The 19,982-nt window shown below is 41.2% G+C and overlaps 1 protein-coding gene across 3 annotated transcripts in view; it reads right to left on the bottom strand.

Moving 5' to 3' along the window:
• Positions 1-19,982, bottom strand: part of abr (ABR activator of RhoGEF and GTPase) — a 117,965-nt gene that overhangs the window by 68,277 nt on the left and 29,706 nt on the right. For 2 of the 3 annotated variants that reach the window (XM_031735585.2, XM_031735593.2), the window contains exon 2: positions 4,292-4,464. In XM_031735585.2, the coding sequence (XP_031591445.1) occupies positions 4,292-4,464 (173 nt within the window). Of the gene's footprint in view, positions 1-4,291; positions 4,465-8,685; positions 8,765-19,982 lie in introns of those variants that run through there. The other variant, XM_039618243.1, reaches the window with a different exon arrangement.

Genomic DNA, 19,982 nt, shown 5'->3' with positions numbered 1-19,982 from the left:
CCTGACCTCCTCTGTACATATAAATAATGATTTGAACCAAATGCTTTCAATTTGGATTCATCACTCAAAAAGATCTGTTGTTATTGATTTGTTCTTGCGTAATGTGGCATTAATTAAGCCATCCTTAATTTCCCTTCCTTAAAAACGGCTTGTCGACAGCCACCATTACTTCTGATGAGGCTTCACTAAACAGTAGATACATCAACTGAAGGACTGCATGCATCTCTCGGGTCCTGTGTCAGGCCTTTGCTACTGCTTATTTTTTTCCTGTTTCTTAAGAACATGACTTTCAGTTACTGTTCCTCTCCTACAGATATAGCTTTAGGTCTGCCACGTCTTCTTTGTTCCTCCACTTGTCAAGTTTCCTCAATTTTATTTTAGGGACATTGCAAATCGCACTGTGCAAATATGAAAATAAGGTTTAGGCTAATAGCTTTTTGGGAATTACCTTATTGGTGCAAAAATACTATTTTGTATCCATCAAACTATGCTGCCTTTGGCAATTTCACAGATTCAACAAAAGAAATGGGAACAATTGATGTGTTTTTGCCACAGGCTGCTAGTAAAGATACAATTTAAACCTGGCTCTTTGTCACTACTAACTCATTCGGTGAATAAGTGTTGTATTTATGATTGAATGATTCACAGGTTAAAAAAAAAAGTCAAGAAGCAAGCAATGGAGAAAACATAAGGAAACAAGGGATTGCTCAAGAATTTTGCACAGCCCCATAGAAAAACTAATTAAGCCCTCTGATTGTTATTATTATTATTAATAAGCTGATCACAACTCATCACTACTAAGCTACTTTATCCAAAACTTTAACATACAACTGTACACAGAAAACAGCTGAGCTTTTCCACGTTGAGTAATCTCATCCTAGCGGAGATGATGATCAGGGAAGAACTAAAAAGAAAACAACAGTATCTTACTGAGGATACTCTGTGGCTGAAACCATTAATATACCAGCACAATGAACAATTTATTTCCTATTTATTATATGTTAAACAGTCAGACCATCTTTTCTGTTCTTATCCCAGCTAGCCACTAGATGGAGACACATGTTCATTTACATGAGCTGCCCTAGCTCAGAGTGACTCACAATTAATACAGCTGAATAATTCATCAATCAGCTCCATTGAAGCCTAACAAGACCACTGTTTATTTACAATACTGTGTTCATGCATGGATAGTGCAGTGATATTGCTTGGATCTAATGTGAGACAGAGCAGCCAGACTTTAAAGAGCAGGTAAAGCAAGTGGAGGGTGTAGAGACAATCCAGCTGCAGTTAATTAATTAATTCTACATTAATGCAGAATACAGAAAGAATATATGATCATTTCTGTTCTGTATCAATTTAAAAACATATTGATCTAAAGCTCTAAAGATGTAAAGCAATGCTGTTGTCAATGAGTATTTTATTTTTCAGTGGATAAAAAGGCTGCTGACATGTGAATGAAATCCTACCAGCTTTTTTTTTTCTCTGTGTCTGTGAGAAGGTCAGTTCAGGTCAGGGTCAACTCGACTCCCGCTGAGCCTCCGTGGGCTATGCCCCTTCACACAGTCACATTCTTTTAAGTGGGCACCGAGTGACAGTCATCCAAACACACACAGCCGGGAGGCATAAAGGGGGGGGGGGGGGACAGGACCACAAGCCCTGAAACATGACGATGAACACATTCATAAAATATTCTGAATTCTGAAAGCATCACGAGAGCGTTCACATCAGCTGTTCTAAACGATTTGTCAGACTTAAGTGTGAAAATCCACTGAAAACACCAAGTGTTTCTTATTTCCAGCAGCAGCTTATTTGGAAAAAAAAAGAACACAGGAAAGACTGTCACCTACAGCATTCCTGTTCTAAATTATGCACTGTAGTTATACAGGAAAAACTGTCAACAGATTGCTTAGACTTCCCTCACCCCCGCCACCTCCTCCAGCTCAGCAGGGAGGGGGGCAACACTGAGAATTTCCAAGCCAGCCAAGAGATACAATCTCCCCAGTGAGTCCTTTGTCTTGGCCAAAGCCTCCTCTTTCCTAGGTGAGGTATGCACAGAATACCTCACCTAGGAGGAGTCTAGAAGGCTTCCTAGTGAGATGCCAGACCTACCTCAACTGGGAAACAGGAAACTCAGAGGTCATGACCACAGGTGAGGGTAGGAACATAGATTGACCAGTAAATCGACAGCTTTACATGCTCAGCTCTGTCTTTACCACAGCAGACTGGTACAGCGACCACATCACAGTGGACACCAGCCAATCTCATGTTCCACTCTCCTCTCACTCATGAACAAAACCCCAAGATACTTAAACTCCTCCACCTGGGACAGTAACTTGTCCCAGATCCTTTGCAAACAGTAAATGTGAAATCCTGAGGCCATCAAAGAAAAGACCCTCCACCTCTGGCTAGATATTCTGTCCATAAACACCATCAACAGAATTGGTGTTAAAAGACAGCCCTTGGTCAGTCCACACAACATTGCAGAGATGTGTCAGCCAGGACGGCCCTACAACATCCAGCCTTCAGGAACTGAGGGAAAATGTCACCCAACCCAAATGCCTGTTTAACTATATCAGTGGCTTCACCGCCAAGTCGTCTCCCTCCTCCCCAGACTCTGCTTCTATTATAGAATACACTGAAGTGCTGCCAAACAGCACTTCAGTGTATTCCATTTATATTCAAGCTAGCAGACGGTTGCTGTCGTACCCCATCTGGGTCAGTGGTCATTTCCAAGTGATGTGAATACACATCCTGCAGTGCGCTTCGGGGAGCTCCTGTGGCAAAATTTACACTGGGTCAATATCTGTGGCTAATATCAGAAAGAGTACTGGCAGCCCACATCTTAAAGTATAATCATTTCGGGTGAAACTCCAACCATTAATACCAAGAGGAAAACCTGGCTGAATGGCTGAAAACCTCATATTATGTTATAGTTCAGAATGCAAGGGCCACTGAACACTTCATTTAAACTGTGTCCAATATTTTTATATACATTTCTCCTATATACCCAGTTATGTTTACTGGGTCTTGTGGTGAATGATCTTTTCTTCAACATTTTTTTTTTAATATTTGTCTAAAACCATGCTGGTCCATTCATTTTCTTCCACGTATTCAATTCAGGGTTGTAGGGCAGCTGGAGCCTACACCATCACCCCTCACAGGTCATCATCCCAGCTGTCACTGGGCAAGAGGCAGGGCACATCCTGGACAAGTCGCCAGTCTGTCACAGAGACAGACAACCATTCATGCTCACATTCACACATATGGTCAGTCTAGCTAACCCATGGATGTCTGTGCAGACACGGGAGCACTAAAAACCTTTGTGCCGTGAGGTAACAGTACTAACCACCACGACATGCCCCAACTGTTCCCTTCTGTCAATAATTTCAATTATTAAAATTGTATTAATTCTCAAATATTACTTCCTAGTTGCACAACAATTGTTCTCCTGTAAAGTTAAATCACTTAACAGACTCCATAATAGGAATTAATCATCTATAAATACCGACATGCAAGGCTTTTATTTTTAATTTGGCAGCCTCCTCTGCACTGAGGAAACCAGTGTTACACACATTTATGGAGAGATTTTGGGCCATTCTTCTGACAATTGTCTGGTTGCATTAAAACTTTCAGTCTTCAGAAACTCTCCTCGGATATTCATCAGGATCACCGTTTTCTTGTGCCAGGCTTGCAGTGCTTCATTCTGATACTATACTGCAGCAGTCCTGACCAGGTTTATGTCAGTTATGCTGAACTCTGAACATGAACTGAGCAAATTTCTCTTGGCATTATTAACAAAGATTGTACCGCCAATTGTACCGCCAATCCTCTTTACACTCCTTATATTGCAAAGTCCTCTGCAGAGCTAGACTGCGTACCACACTGCTGGGCGAGTCCCTTCAGCACAGCTACTGTGGCTCTGGCCAGATTTTTTTTACTTACTTGTTTGTGATTTCATCTCAAAATCTAGATAAAAAAGTAGATTATTGCGTGTCAAACTCTGGACTTCCCAGCAACCCTGTGCTGCCAGTTGCAGCAGCAAACAACAAGTGAACAACACCAACACCGTAAACAAGTACATTTGATAATCAAATCATTGGCTGATCTATTTTAAGCAATTTACACCACGTTTACCACCAGCCTGTCACTTCAAAATAAGGTGTAGACAGGCAATGTGAACCATTGTGTGCAGGTTGCTTCTAAAATAAATAAGTGTGTGTGTGTGTGTGTGTGTGTGTGTGTGTGTGTGTGTGTGTGTGTGTGTGTGTGTGTGTGTGTGTGTGGTTCTTACCCCAGCCAGCAGAGGTGTGGGCAACACCGTTTCTCCATCTGGCCCTTGGGGCGCGCAGAGCTGGGGTGACATGGTGGGCGATTCATCTATAAAGGGCAGCGTTTCTGAGCCATCCTGGGACTTGCCGTCCTCTCCTCCGTCCCCCTCGTATCCATCTGTGTTGTAGTTAAAGTCTGGAGGACAGGACAGAGAGTGAAGAAGAGGAAGAGGGAAAAAAGCAAAAAAAAAGACAAATATGCTGATCAGCAAATCACCCCAAAGAACAAGGCAATCACTCCACTGACATTTGTTTTCATCACCACTGAGAACAGCCCAGCACTTCCTCAATACAGCATTAATTCTGCCATGACCTTGAGTTGAGGGGTTATATAAATAAAAGCCAGAAGAAAGCTTTTCCAAAACAATATGATGTGTGGGTGAGGCTGACCACTGTGTTACCCCATGGATATAAAACGTCATCATTCATACTTTATTTTGCAAGATATTGTTATAAAGTGTTGTCATAATTACTGTATGAATTCTTACGTTATGGTGTGTTTAGTGCAAGAAACATCAATGATCATCAGTGATCAAATTACTCAAAGCACTTGCTGAGGTGGTCTGCTACACATCTGACCATATTTAGTTTGTCGTGTATGTACAGAACACCCCTCTTTGTACTGCCAATTAAACAGCCAGAACTGCCCCAAATTGAATTTTCTTGGGACATTTTGTTGTTTTAATAGATCTTCAGCTTTGGCTCCTAAAATCTAATGAGTACATTATTGTGTGCAAGTGAATCTTTGTCTCAGATTTAGACAAATCCACTCAAGATTTCCAGGAAACCCAAAAACAAAATGCCCCTGGCCATGAGTGTCACCAGGGCAAAGACATAAAAAAACTATGGTTTACATTTTAAAAGCCAGAGCCAAGCAATGAATCAGCTGGCTGTTATTCTCAACCCATATTAGCCATCGAATTATTTTAATATTAACAATCTTTGAGTAAGTTAAAGTTGAAAAGGAGACACCCTTCAAATATTTTATGTGTTTTTGCACCGCAGCTTCACTGTTGCCAACACTTGTTTGAAACGCCACAATGACAACGACCTGTGGATCAGGTCAGGAGAGTCGTTTTTCCAACCAGCACGGCAATTTACTAAATACCTTTCAAGAGACGATATATAGATTCATCTTACAAATGTAACGAAAAAGAAGAAGCTTTTCAAAAATATACAAACAAGCCAAGGCTAATAAATTAAAAAATAAAAACAACTACTATTATAGATGCTAATCCATTTTTGAATAACCATCAGTGATTAGATTATAATTCTATTTTGGTTTGCTAGTTTCATTCTTGTATTTGTGATACTGCAGTCTTATTTCATATTGTGGGAGTATTGAGGTCAAAAACCATGTCCTGTGACAACGCTGGTGTTCAGGCCCGAGTAGCAGTGACAGCTCCAGTGGAAGGAAACGACACTGACACTGAAATGACTCCTGTCCTGCCTTCAAAGGAACACTGGTCAAGAAAACAGTGGAATAACAAAAAGGCAGAGGAGATATAAAAAGCCAGTGTCAGATCCTGTAGAAGAAAAGAGAGATGTGGACTGTTGCTGTGGATGATAAACTACAAAGTACAATACATATGCAAAACTAAAAGAGAGGCAAGTAACTATCAAGTTACATTTTCCAGGATGTTGTTCTATTTAGCTTTCTGATACAGTGCAGCATCTTTAAGGAACTTGGAATAGGAGAAGAGGAGGAAGCTTGTAGCTTGTGAAGCTATCACAAAAAAAGCAGAGCCAAGTAATTCAAGAGCAGGTTATGTGGGAGGTGCACAGGTGTCCCTATCTGCTTATATATAACATGCAGTGAGAAAACAATAACTTTGATTATTACTACTTTGTACAAGAACTAATTGAAAAATAAAAACAGGGATCTATCCCCACTGGGAACACATGCACACTATCAAGCTATAATAATCCACAATCACTGGACCACCCACCAGTCAATCAACTCCCCCTCCCTCCCCACCCGTCTGTTAGCTTGTGTGTGGACCGTGGAGAGTCACAGTTACCATATGGGTTGCTTGTAAATGGTGCACGTGGGTCTTTGCTGACCCAGTGAAGCAAGTACTGATTATGCGAAGTGCTGCTAAATGACAAGAGTGCATTATGGTGATTAGTGTGAAGAAGGCAGTTAAAAACAACCATGTAAACTCATTTGTCCAACTCCAACTGCACTGTGATCGTGCCATAGAAAAGATAGGCTCTTCCAATATGCAACTGTGCATGCATTCGGTTTTCTTTTCTCGGTCTTTCCGTCTGTTCTCTCTCTGACTCTGCTGAACACCTTCTGGCCTGCTGTCAGGCTCTTTTTCCCTAATCTGCTTAAATTGCGTGAGTGTATGTAAGAAAAAAATACAGGGAACTCCCTAGACACTTAGCCAGTGCTGAAGCACTCAACAATGTCTGCAAATCCTCAAATTTCCTCCCAGCTTATGGCTGGTGTTTTGAAGCTTAACTGCGAGTTGGAAGGACGGATGGATAACTCAGAAATGCTCAACAAAAACACTCGAGTCTAGACAAGCACAGAGGTTTCCTCCTCTTTTTAAAAAGAAGTTGCCTGTGACTCATGTCTATTTGCAGAAACACCAACATGCAGAAGAAACCATTCACAAATATATTCCCTGCTGTGCTAAGCAGAGAGCCAGTCGATTAGAGAGAGCAGAGCTGGAGCAGTGGAGACTAAGCACAGCCAGTGGGCCCACAGTAAACTCTGCTCTTCTTGGCTCCGTGCACTTCTGTGCTTACTTACAGTTGCCTGAGCTGACACACATTTGTTTATCTGATAATTGTGAACACGACGTGAGCGAAGCTAATGTGTGCCATTAGAACCAACTGGTGTTTGTGTGAATCACTCAGAGCAATTCACTGTGAGCGGTCAATATTTGTACTCGTTATCTGTGATTAGCCACATTAATGCAGAACACAGAAAGAAAAGAAAAGGCCATTGTGAACATGTCTCTTTCGCTTCGCTGCTGTTGCTTTGCCTTTCACTGATGAGATCAGACCAAGATGTAATACAGTCACACAATTGAGGACATTAAGGAAACATAAATAAAGGTTGTGCACAGATTACAATCATACGTTAGCAGAAAACACCACGTCAGCGGTGACAGTGACCATAAATTAGCCCTGTGGGGACATGCTGGACACACTGATAACTACTAGAGCACCATCTGCAATGAGAGCACACCAACCACAAAGCTAATGAGTCACCGGACCACACCTAGTGTTCTCATGTTAGTCATGTATATTTGTAAAGTTTCATACCTGTATCTTTCATTATTGCAGTGCTCTTACTTTGGTAAAATCTGTCCACAGTTAGAAATATAAACACTCGCCAAAGTACTCGAAAATACCTTTGTGGTAGATAGAAGTTGTCTCCATGACAACCTTTTGCCAAGATGAACAAAGACAAACACGGTAAAAAACAATGAACTAAACTGAAAAAAGAAGATTTAATCATTACTTCCACATGGGAAGTTCAAATTTACCATTAGACAAACATTCATTTCAGTGTAAGTCATTTCTACAGTTTACAGAGTTCTTACTGTAAACTGCCAAAGCTACATTTCCATATCTGTACAGAAGACAGACAGACTTTTATCCCAGCATGATATTTACGGTCGTTTTTTTCTGATTTGAATATTCATATAATTGTTTGTATACCGCAAAGTTCACAATACAGGTCCTTCATAGTAACATGTCTCGCACAGCCAGTGCTGATCAGAGTGTACGTCATACCTAACGTGGGGGAATTTCTTTGAAAGCTGTAGATTACAGCACAAAGGGAAATACTGTAAAGCAAAGATAGCACACAGTGTAAATGCAAATAATATTCTTACTTAAATGAAAGTTTAATTTGCCCAGATGATGATGCCCAAGAATCTGGAGCTGGTGCTGGCAACGCTGCTCACAATGTTTGAATCTGCGCGAATCAGAAGCAGGTCCGCACGTGCACGCGATTATCTGCACACACTGTGAAAATCTCAAATGTGGGCTACCTCAGTCAGCTAATGCATCCTGATAATCCCCGTGCATGGTAAACACGCACACGAAAAGCAATTTTTCAGTAAAGAGGATTCATCAGCCCTAACCTGTTTTTAACTGCTCAATAGGGAGGTCCCCACACGTGCATGCACCAATATTTTAGAGGATTAAAATGGGGACAAACTCTAAATGTCATGTGATTAAAGGGTCAAGGACTGTAGGGGAGAAAGAGCAGAGTTAGAAATCAATACAGCCTCAGCCCAACACACCGCTGCAGAGAACATGTATGTGGGTGGAAACATTTCCACATTTTTTTTTTTTTTCCCACACAGAGTAAAGAGCACACTCAAATTCTCACCTAACTCGCCATCACTGGAGAAGAGAGAACGAACAGCACACACTGCCTCAAAGAAGAAAGCCATAAGTGTTGCCTGACTAGAGAAAAAAAAATCCCTTTCAGTTAACGTTATCCATGTCACAGGCTACGTCCAACCTAAAAGTGTCGCACCTGAACTCTCACTGATCCTATGTCTTCCTCGGCTTCAGTACTTCCTCTTTTTTAAATCGCTCTGATAGCACTCATTCAAATGAAGGCAATGTTGTATTCAAGTACTGTACAGCCACATCCTATGAGGAAGCAACACAGACACAAAGAGCAGTTTCTGTGTGGAAGCCGTAAAACATACAAAAAGCATCAACGTGTCTTTGCATCCACTGGACAATGTCCAGATGGTCAGCAAAGACTGTCCTGTTATGTTTTATGGACATTGGATTCACTATTGTTAGTATATGTTCATGAAGTTCAGATACGCTCTGTGCACTGTACCACGAAAAAAATCAAAACTGGATTTCTTGTTCAGATATTTTAACAATTTGCAGCGTGATTGAAAGCAAACTGCCCAAGCTTAACTCTAAAGCTTACAAGCTGCTATAGTGAAGCCAACTGTGGATTAGTGGAGTTTTCATATTTGGAAATTATTCAAATCACCGTGTTCCTACAAGCTTCTATGAACCCAGCGAGTATTTGAAGTGATGGAATGGCCTGTGACTGTTTTATAGCGCCATCTGAATATATAACCTGGCTTTTTCCAGTCTAGAAACCACCTGACTGTTATCAAAGAAAAAGATACATCAAACAATCTCAGACTCATTTGTAAAAGTGCATTGTACTGTAAACAGTCCATTAAAAATGAGATATTTTATCATCCAAACACAGCAAAAAGTCCATTTTTAGATGGTGTAAGCAGCACTCAAGACAAGCTCAGAGTGCCCAGCTTCGGTTCACTTGACTATTTCCTTTGGATTTCATCACTATCGGATCACTCATATCAGAAGCAGAGACTTGTACTCAGCACACAACTTATACAATGTGAGGTTCTTTCCCTTAAACAAATTTAAAGGTTATACCAAATGACAAGGGTTCAGTGTCTGATAAATGAAAAGGTGACTTGATGATCAAGCCTAGCAAAAACACTTATCCGAGAAAACATATTTTATTAAAAAGAGGATTTTAATAAAACCACACTATTACTTACATTGAAGTAGGGGGACGGACCTGAGCCAGAAACTCCACATACATTCATTTGATGCTGTTCTTGTGTACCTTCTGCGCTCCACCTAATGCTTATTGAAACTGGTGTAGCCCGTGAGGAAACACAGACACATACACAGTTACTCATGTGCTCTGCTGTGTGTTGATTGGGTTAAATCAATGAGGCCTCAGTTAATAAGACATGGCTCCTTTCAAACAGGCACACACACACAGGCACACAGAGAGCACTAACTATGGGAGTCTGTGTTAAAGTCTGCAAAGGCCAAGTGTTTAAATCTGCCATCTGCACAACCAACTACCTCAGCAGTCTCAGAGCAAACAACTTCCACATGTGGTGGAAGAAAATCTATTACAGCGAATGCTCTGAAAGGAATTCGAAAAATTTGGGTGCCCAAAAGCTGCCAGTGGTATCATCGGAGAACAGAGCTGTAACACAAATTTGAACGGTAGACTTTTTTTAAAAGGTATTTAAAATTAAAACTAACATAACAGAAATAAAAAGGTGCGAATGTGTCATTTGCTGCTAGAGGAATCAAAATGCAAAATGTGTTGTCATTAAATAGGTCAGGGATTACAGGCAGTGTCTGCTCCCTCCTGCAGTTTGCCATCTTATCACGCTCTTCTTTCTCTCTCATCATTCCCTGGATCTTCCAAAGAAAGAGCTCTGTCCGTTGAAAGGAGGGGGTCTTCCTCCTCACTGTCACCAGATGTGAACTCAAAAAGATTGTTGGTGTTTTACCAGACACAGGAGGGTCTTTACCTTAAAACAGAAAGTTTTTGTAAACTGGTACAGTATTTAAAAAACTATTGTTCCTGCACACGCAAAGAGCCTCTACAAAGAATCACTGCTGGAGTAAGTAGACGGGTATATATGGTTTTAATTCCACACCGGGGAAATTCATTGGGGTGTGTGTGTGTGTGTGTGTGTGTGTGTGTGTGTGTGTGTGTGTGTGTGTGTGTGTGTGTGTGTGTGTGTGTGTGTGTGTGTGTGTGTGTGTGTGTTTGTGTGTGTCCCTAACCTAATGACCACAGCCCGATGTCAGCTCACATTGCTGTCACCATTAACCCATCTTGACAGACAGCTCTAAATCCACCTGTCACACTCAATAAGCCACGATCACCATCCACGTTGATGAAAATGCTTTCTGCTGCTGTGGTGGTGTCAGGAGGTAAAACTCAACAGCCTGAGCAACACTAACTGATGGAGAATGCTTTCTGCATAGGTCTAACACTCCTTCACACTAAATATAACCCTCTGCAGGGATGGGATGGATTACACACACACAGAGACTATAAATGCGCTCAAACGAAGATCTATTGGGGTAAACACCCCAGCATATTTTCTCTTTAACACTTTCTGCCCCCAAAGCAGTTTTCTTTTTGTGTTAAGTGTTAAAACTATTATTGCAGATATAAAAAGAAGATATAAGAGAGAACTGATTCAAGTGTGCAAAGCATTTAACTGTCAATAACATATAATCACCTATTTCCCATGTCCTTTTGTTGGTCTCTCACCCTGCACAGAAGGGATTTGAGAAAAAATTCCCATCTCTGAATAAGTTCTTCAATATAACAGTGAAGTGTGATAACAGGCGTGATAGCAGCATATTAATATTCTGAGTGTGTATGCCTTGTAACTACACAAGGTGGTGACTCCTTTTGTACATGTGGAAACATTTTTGTCCACTTTCTATGAAGAAGGCTTTTATATGCTTCTGCTCATTTTGTGCAACATATACTGTTTGAATGTGTATTCGCACATTAAACATGGCCACATTTGACCTCTATGAGAAGTAAAGGCTCAGGACTTTTTCTCCCTTTGCTCTGTGACAGGAGCCGTCCCTAATAAGGTCACCTCAGGCACACAAAAGCACCATCCACCTGCTGTTCAAATGTGTCGTTACAAGAAGGAGCCAATAAAAAGAAAACTACATCTCCAGTCACACAGGGTCACAGACCAGTTAGTGAACACTTACCAGTCTTGAGGGAAAAATTAATATTCTTCGAACAGTTGTGAGTAGTTGCTGGAGGCTGATGACACTTGCTGTGAGCCAGTGATGGATGGCCAAAGACCAGTCATCAGTCACTAGGTAAAAATGTGTATTCCCAGGCTGTTTGGAGAGTGGCTGTGGGAGGTTGCTTGCCATTATCATTAGCTATTAAACTTCTCTTTTTCTTTAGAAGAAAAATCAATATGGCCTGTTTTCTCTGACAACCCAGAAGGCAGAAGATGAAATGATGCTGCAATTCTTCATATTTAACAGAAACAGAACTCCTGGTAGCTGATATCAACATAGCTACTGTTAATTTTTCTCTAAGTCAACTCAGTGATAGCGACTCAATGTTCAAATCACAGATTCATATATGTGAATATGTATATTTCACATTGGAGAGTTCAACCAATAATCTGTCTTGAAGGAAATCTAAAAATGTAAAAATCACAAAATTGAAGATACAACTTCATAGATTTCTCTTTACAGTAACTATGGTGAATACTGATAAATTGCTTTCAGCTGGTTAAGCCACTGCTCTACTCCAGAGTGGAGGAGGAAACGCTACAGTTCCTACACTCAGTTTCTTTCACATCCTGCCAGCTCTTCCTCTCTCTATGCACAATGTCTCAGAGCCCAGTCTGCCTGTGCACATTTGCACACTAATAAAGTCAGGGGGAAGAAAAGTTGCTGCTTCAGTGTGAGAATTCAATGTGGGAATCGTGCTGCCTACCTCAGCAATTTTGTCTTAAGAGAAGATGGATTACATCATGCCCTACAGCCAGCTTACACTGTGTGGGCACAGAGAAGCAGCCCTGCAAACTGATTCTGTACAGAGAGCAGTGAATAAGCACACACACATTAAATTTTACAGCGGAGATGTGTGTTCCTGAGCCAGGGCCCAATGTAGTAATTTCAAAAAGAGACTGTGTGTATGGGTGTTTGTGTTTTGGGTTGATGGCAAGATATTCCTCTGTGTCTCTAGAGCTTCTCTCAAAAGATGTAAGTGAGCTCAGCCATAACAGATCCAATTCTCCAAAGATAAAGCAAAGAGAGGAGACAAGGAAAACAAAAAGCCTGCTTCTTGTTCATCTCCTGGACTTCCAGGCCTCGTGTAGCCTTGACAGCATGACAGTACATCAGTGGCTTCACAGATGTATGGTCATTTTGTGTGTGTTGACAGCATACATGTGGGCTTTTAATTTCCCCAGTGACACACGTTGATTGATGATGGCACGACAGGGAAGTTTAAAAGTGTTACTCCTCACTATTCCACTTAACGTCAGTAGCAGCGACCTCGCATTACATTTGAAGGAGATACCCAGTGGGAATCAGTTTCATTCTATGCAAATATGGCAAAGCGTCAAAATAATTGATGTAACTGGTCCTAATTTTATTTTACATTTTACAAGGAGCTCCTTTCTCGATTGCTCAAGAATTATCGTATGCTTAAGTTCAACAGCTGACCAAAAGTAGACAGCACAAAGTTAGCTGACAACAGGCAGCTGTTGAGGCAGATGTGGAGTATCCTTTAATGGGCGTTGCCTCTCCTCGGAGCTTTCTCAACGGTGATCAGTGCAGCAAACATAGTGATCAGAACCACCCATCCTCACCCACAAGCACACACACACACACTAAAGCCGCAGATTTCGAAGTGTTGCTTTCAAACACACAGAAGAGAACACGCCGCCAATTCCACATGTTCACACAGCGACAGATCAGCAGATGTCTGGAAAGACAAGTACTGCTGCACAACGACAGATTCCAATCCATTCTGTTTACTTGAGGATTAAATTGGAATTTTATTTGAGCATGAATTCAGTACCTTGGCAATATTAGCACGACAGCCCTTTACAATCCAGTCTTAACCTCGTGTAAGATAACACTGCTGATCAGTAAGCAGAGTGTAGCTTTTACAGTGTTAAAGAGTCTAAAGATAGCAAAAATATTCTAGAGTCAAATATGAGTCAAATAATATGTGTTTGACATCTAAGCTTGACTTACAATTGGTCACGCAACAGGAAAATGATCTCAACTCTACAACAGAATGATTATTTTACTTTTTTAGTTTCCAATGACTGAACCTGTCTGAAATACAAGAGGTGTAAATGAGTCATGCGAACCTTCACCATACAGGAAAAACAAAACACTGATAGTGATCAAAATAAACATTTAGATTTGTAACTTCAAATATAATTTTGCAAGCTTGCTCTTTAGCCACTTGGCTAGAAAAATCAGAAAGTAGTCTATAAATGCAGACTATCAATACACTGCTACAGTGCACTGTGATTCTGTCCTGCGGTGAGTTTTCTGTCTGTTCTTGACAACCTGTAATGGGCCTTTTTCATTGTTGCACCATGTCAGTATCACCATAACTACACTTGCATCTGACTAAAAAAGGATTCTGAAACATTTCCATGGTTTTATCTAACAAAACTGATTAATAACAGTGAGATTTCTTTTTATTCAGACCCAAAATTTCAGCATGCACTTTTTCCATTTCAACAAACAGAAGATTATCCCGCTTGATGTTGCAGTAATGCTACAAAATGCTAACTAAGCAAGTGTCGAGAGCTGTGAGGAGCTGGTCTGTGAGTCATCACTTAAGCTGGGGTCTTTGTTCCCATTTTTCCTGTATCCAGCCTGATTGCGATTATAATGATTGGCTACTCTCACCGCACTTACCACTGTGCTGAGGAAATGGGCTGAGCACACTTTAATGGAAAACAAGCTGCGAGACTCCCACATTAGTTAATAGAGAACGAGAGAAACAAGTAGAAGAGTCCAAAGGATCAGATTTAACGGAAAGATAACAGGAGAGCCTTGCCCTAAACGGAAAGCCCAACCAGGTTCAGGCACAGAGACTTTCTGCGTTCTAATACAAACTGAGCAAGATTTGCACAAGATTTAAAGAAGCGAGTGCAGACATGGTGGAGGTTTACAAATGGTCGCGAGACCTGCTATGATGTATGGTTTGGAGATAATGGGACTGACAAAAAGTCAGGAGGTAGAAATAAAGGTGTTAAGATCATCGGGAGTGATCAGGGATGAATAGGGTTGAGCGGTTTGGAGACAAAGTTAAAGATGGAAGGTTGAGATGGTCTAGACGTGTACTGAGGAGGGACAATGGATATATTAGACAAAGGACAGTGAGTGTGAAGCTGCTAGGTGGGAGGAAAAGAGGAAGACCACAGAGAAGATTCATGGATGTAGTGAAGGAGGAATCGCAGAGGGTTTGTATGAGAGAAAAGGATGCTAAAGAGACAGATGATTTACTGTGGCAAGCCCTAAAGGGAGCCACCAAAAAAGAATATGCATTCTAATAAAAATGTACTGGGATGAGGCTAATAAAGTGGTTCCCATTACCTACTTCACAACCTGTGTGCACAAATCCAGAGCACTTCCCTGCAGAGAAGGGTCCGATAACAGGCATGTCCCTTAATACCTCAAATGAGTGACAATTCTACTGCTCCATATCTTCATGTGCCATGTGCCTGTAGGCAGCAAGAGATAAGGACCCCCCCCAACTACAGATTTACATGGGTAAATTGCTGTTATCCCCCCTCCAGCAAACCCCAAACCCACCAAACCAATGTTACCATGGCAGCCAGCTCCTATACATTGTAATTAGCTGGTTTAAATCCCCAAGGCTCGGACTAGCTGGAAACATCTCACTGCTTCCATAGATTAGGACAAGCACATTCACACACGGGGCCCGAAGCTACTCCCCCAGTCCACACGGTAAGACACACAAGAGGTCACATCCAAGTGCAGACACACCTACTGAACACACCCACACAAAAAAGATGCACCAACCAATGTTTTACAGTTCACTTCCCACATTCATGCCTGTGCTTGTAAGCAGGTGTGAAGAGATCAAGTAAAGCTGTACAGGGCCAACACACACACACACACACACACACACACACACACACACACACACACACACACACACACACACACACACACACACACACACACACACACACACACACACACACACACACACACACACACACACACACACACACACACACACACACACACTGAGCACAGTTAAAACAGTAGAGCAGCTCCACTGTGTGGGCATCTGGTCCCCTCTGCGTTTGTTCGTGGGCATGTGCTAATGGAAAGTGTATCAAACCGTGCAGTGAAACAAAGGCGCTACAATGAGTAAAGCTATTAAAATGCAAGCGGCTGTCGATAGCCCTCAGGGCAGCCCTAGCAGAGACTGTAGTGTCTATTGCACTCCACGGCCCAATTAGAGGAATATGCTTCAGATTAAAAGCAGTGAGATTGATACACTTCAGGTGTATCACAGAAGCAGCAGTGTGCCGCTCAGACAGGCCCTGTAAAACCTTTAAATCACCATAACACCCTTTGTGGTTGGTGTAGGTTTAAAAAGAAAATACACATTTTATGAAAAAAAAAAAAAAAAGAATTTATAATAAAGACTGCATTCCTGAAACTAATTAAGCCAAAAGGCAGTTTTCTAAAAGATCTGCTGGCTTACACGGAACATATATGTGGACATGTATTGGAAACACCCTATTTTAAAACTGTAGTCAACTCCCAGCTGAATCATATTCTCATGATCACTTTGAAATGTCAAAAATCCACTACCAGCCTGCAAACCAGTGGGTACATATAAGCCTCACTGGTGTGAAAAAGCTTGCACATTATTGCACCACATCCAACCAAATATTTATGCATGTCTTTTTTACTTTCAAGCTTTCAGAGCTGCCGGGTTCTAAAACTAGACACAGCTGATTTAAACCAAGCGAAACCTAGGGAACTCAAAAATGAAGCCGACGAGGAAGTTGCACAAACTGCGGTTGCCACTTGAGGCTGCACTACCGTTAGAAGTCAGTGTTAAAATGCCCAACTTTGTAGCACTAAAAAGCATATAGTTTTTGGCATCTATAGATAATTTTTGAAGGGCGAAAAGTTTTTATAACTCATCCAGCTGGATAATTGACTTCGGAGTGTAGCCACATTGATTCACACGTGTCCTAACAGAGGCAGCTGGAGTTGACTGGCATCTTCTAGCAGGCCTCACTAAAGCTTTTTCCTGTGTCTGTGCTGCTGGTAACTTTAGGATCACTTTGAATAGATCATCCGCCTTGATATCAGTTTGGATTCGGGAGACACACACCATCTCTACTTTTAGATTAGGCTTAAAACTTTCCTTTTTGCACATAAAAGCATATAGTTAGGGCTGGATCAGGTGACCCTGAATCCCTCCCTTACTTATGCTGCAATAGGTGTAGGCAACTGGGGGATTCTCCTGTGACGCATTGAGTATTTCTTTTTCAGTCACCTTTCTCACTCACTATGTGTTAATAAGCCTCTCTGCATTGAATCATACTTGTTATTAATCTCTGTCTCTCTTCCACAGCATGTCTTTTATCCTGTTTTTCTTCTCTCACCCCAACCAGTTGCAGCAGATGGCCCCGCCCCTCCCTGAGCCTGGTTCTGCCGGAGGTTTCTTCCTGTTAAAAGGGAGTTTTTCCTTCCCACTGTCGCCAAAGTGCTTGCTCATAGGGGGTCATATGATTGTTGGGTTTTTCTCTATGTATTATTGTAGAATCGTCCCTTACAATATAAAGTAAGAAATTTCATTATTGTACAGGTGTGTTACTGAGCACTAATTAGCCAATGTGTGTCTCTCTGTGTGATGTACGCTTACAGTTTACAGCCAACTTTTCATCCATATAAAGTAACTCCTGGCTTCAATAAAACAAAAATTTTTAAAAAAAATGAATATGGAACTGCCAAACGCCAACTTTGAAGCTTCAAAATGTGAAGTCCAAAACCAATCTGTGGTTTAAACAGACCAAGCATTTAAAACATCCTGTGGGATAAAACCTTAATGAGCTTAAGCACAACACTTTATGATGACTCCTGTTAATAATAACAACAATGTTGAATTTTTAAAGTGTGAGAGTTTATTTGAAGTGAATAAACCAACCATGCATTTTTACTGGCATGCTTATAAAATATAAGAAAAAGGTCAGATAACAATAGTAAAAAGTGCAGTTAGACTAAAAAGCTCACCAAGTACCAAAGATACTGCACAGTGGTGTGTAATACTGACACAATAGAGCTTTTTTTTTTTAATCTTTAGCCATGACAAGTGCACCCAGTGGGATTTCATGTATTTGATGTATCACTGCAGTATTTTGCCAGAACAATTGCCGACTCTGGTCCAACTGCGGTACAATTTTACTTTTCAGAAATACTTAAGTGAATCAGCTTAAGTTATGCACATCATATACAAAAAAGCAGCCGACCACAATATCATGTTGAGGCAGTCTGTCTAGCCCCAGAGTTGAAGTGCGACTTTAAAGAAAAATACCCACACAAGAGGGGGGACAAATAAAAAAGGAAGTCAGTCTATTTGAAGTGGGTCCCCGTAGGTTTCTGTTCTCCGCTCGTGCTCACCAACCATTACCCTTACTGCTTTATTTCTGCCAAGCTGTAAAAGCAAAAACATGCCGTCCTGTTCTCTTGCTGTGCATGAATGCAAATGCACAGACTTTACAGACAATGAGTCTAACCGCTTGCGCTTGCTGTAGAAGTTTATTTTTAAAAGATTTCTATTAAATGTGACCCTGGAAAGAGTGACAGGACAGATAAGAGAATTTGTGGATGCAGCACGATGTCTGATAAAGTGAGGAGCGCACTTGAAGCGCAAGGCCATCTGGCACTCTGAGAGGACAGAGGCCCCCGTCGATATCACTCCATTGATTTTGAGTTTGGTCGTTCTATAAAAGGTCACAGTTAAGAGGTGAAATAAAAAGGAGGATAGTGATTTAAAAGATGGCCTTCCCACAGAAATCTGTAACTGTAATGATGCCAGTATTCTATTTATATTATTGAAGGAGATTAAAAAAAAAAATAGAAGGTTACAGGTGAAACCAAATAAATAAAGTTATAGATATAAAGATATCTCAATTACAAATCATGGCTTACATGTTTGCCTAATTTTCTCATAAAAGCACAAACCTACAAATACCTTAGAATCATATATTTGACTGTAATCCCCCCATCTCACAAGTTTAAACATCTTTTAAAAGATTTAATAACCCACCACCTGCCTGAATACTACTGTTCTCGTCTACTTTCGCCATGCTTCATTCGGGATTATTTAATGACAAAGAGCCACTCGGAGTGAATGGTTTCTTTGACTGTAACAGAAAGACAACTTCCTGAGGTCAGAAGGCCAACGCTTACTGTGGCCTTTAATTTTTAATGAAACAGACAAACACACACACACACACACACACGTAAACATGTAGCCAACACACGCACCAGATACAAAGGACTACTTTTAAGGGTTTTACAGCTTCAGTCATACAGGCCAACCAAACACATACACAGCTACATTGTTATACAAGGTTACAAATGTGCTACAGGCCCATTTAAGATAACATGATCTGATATATGACCTATATGCATTCGTTTACCTGAGTCTGGCAGGGTGACTGGTTGGTGCTCGAGTGCATCCATCAGCTCTCTTTACTCATAATGGCTTCATCTCGCTTTCCTGTCTCCTCCTCTCCTTCCCTTTTTCCCCTCCTCTTCTGTCTTCCGCTTGACTACCCTGAATGCTTAATGATGGTCCCTGCCTTCCGGGAGCATGTAAACATGCCAGACGCACTATTGGCCGAGGCAGAGGAGTTATTGTGCGCTGATTGGCTGGGGCAAGCCAGGCATGGATGGCAGAAGAAAAACAGGTTGGTGGTTACCATAGCCCTACAGGATGACTGCTGTCCATAGTACACACACACACACACACACACACACACACACACACACACACACACTCCTAGACCCTCAGGACATGTTGAAGGTCCCCACAGACACAGAACACAAACACACTCAGACACATGACACACCCTCTAACATCAAGCACAACAAAGGATTTCAGAGCTTGTGAAGATGGCAAGACGCCTTGCAAACAGAATCTGGCTAACAATATAATTTAACTGTTAACAGCTGGATAATGACTCAGTTTAAGCTTTCTGATGAACAAAATAACATCAAAAGTCAGTTTAATATATGTTCTCGTTGCTCTTTGAATTGATGTTGGAGTTAAATTGAATATTT

This window comes from Oreochromis aureus, linkage group 10 (assembly GCF_013358895.1).
Source record: "Oreochromis aureus strain Israel breed Guangdong linkage group 10, ZZ_aureus, whole genome shotgun sequence".
Classification (NCBI taxonomy): domain Eukaryota; kingdom Metazoa; phylum Chordata; class Actinopteri; order Cichliformes; family Cichlidae; genus Oreochromis; species Oreochromis aureus.
Note: the sequence above shows the minus strand (reverse complement) of the source record. Positions and strands in the feature narration are given on the sequence as shown.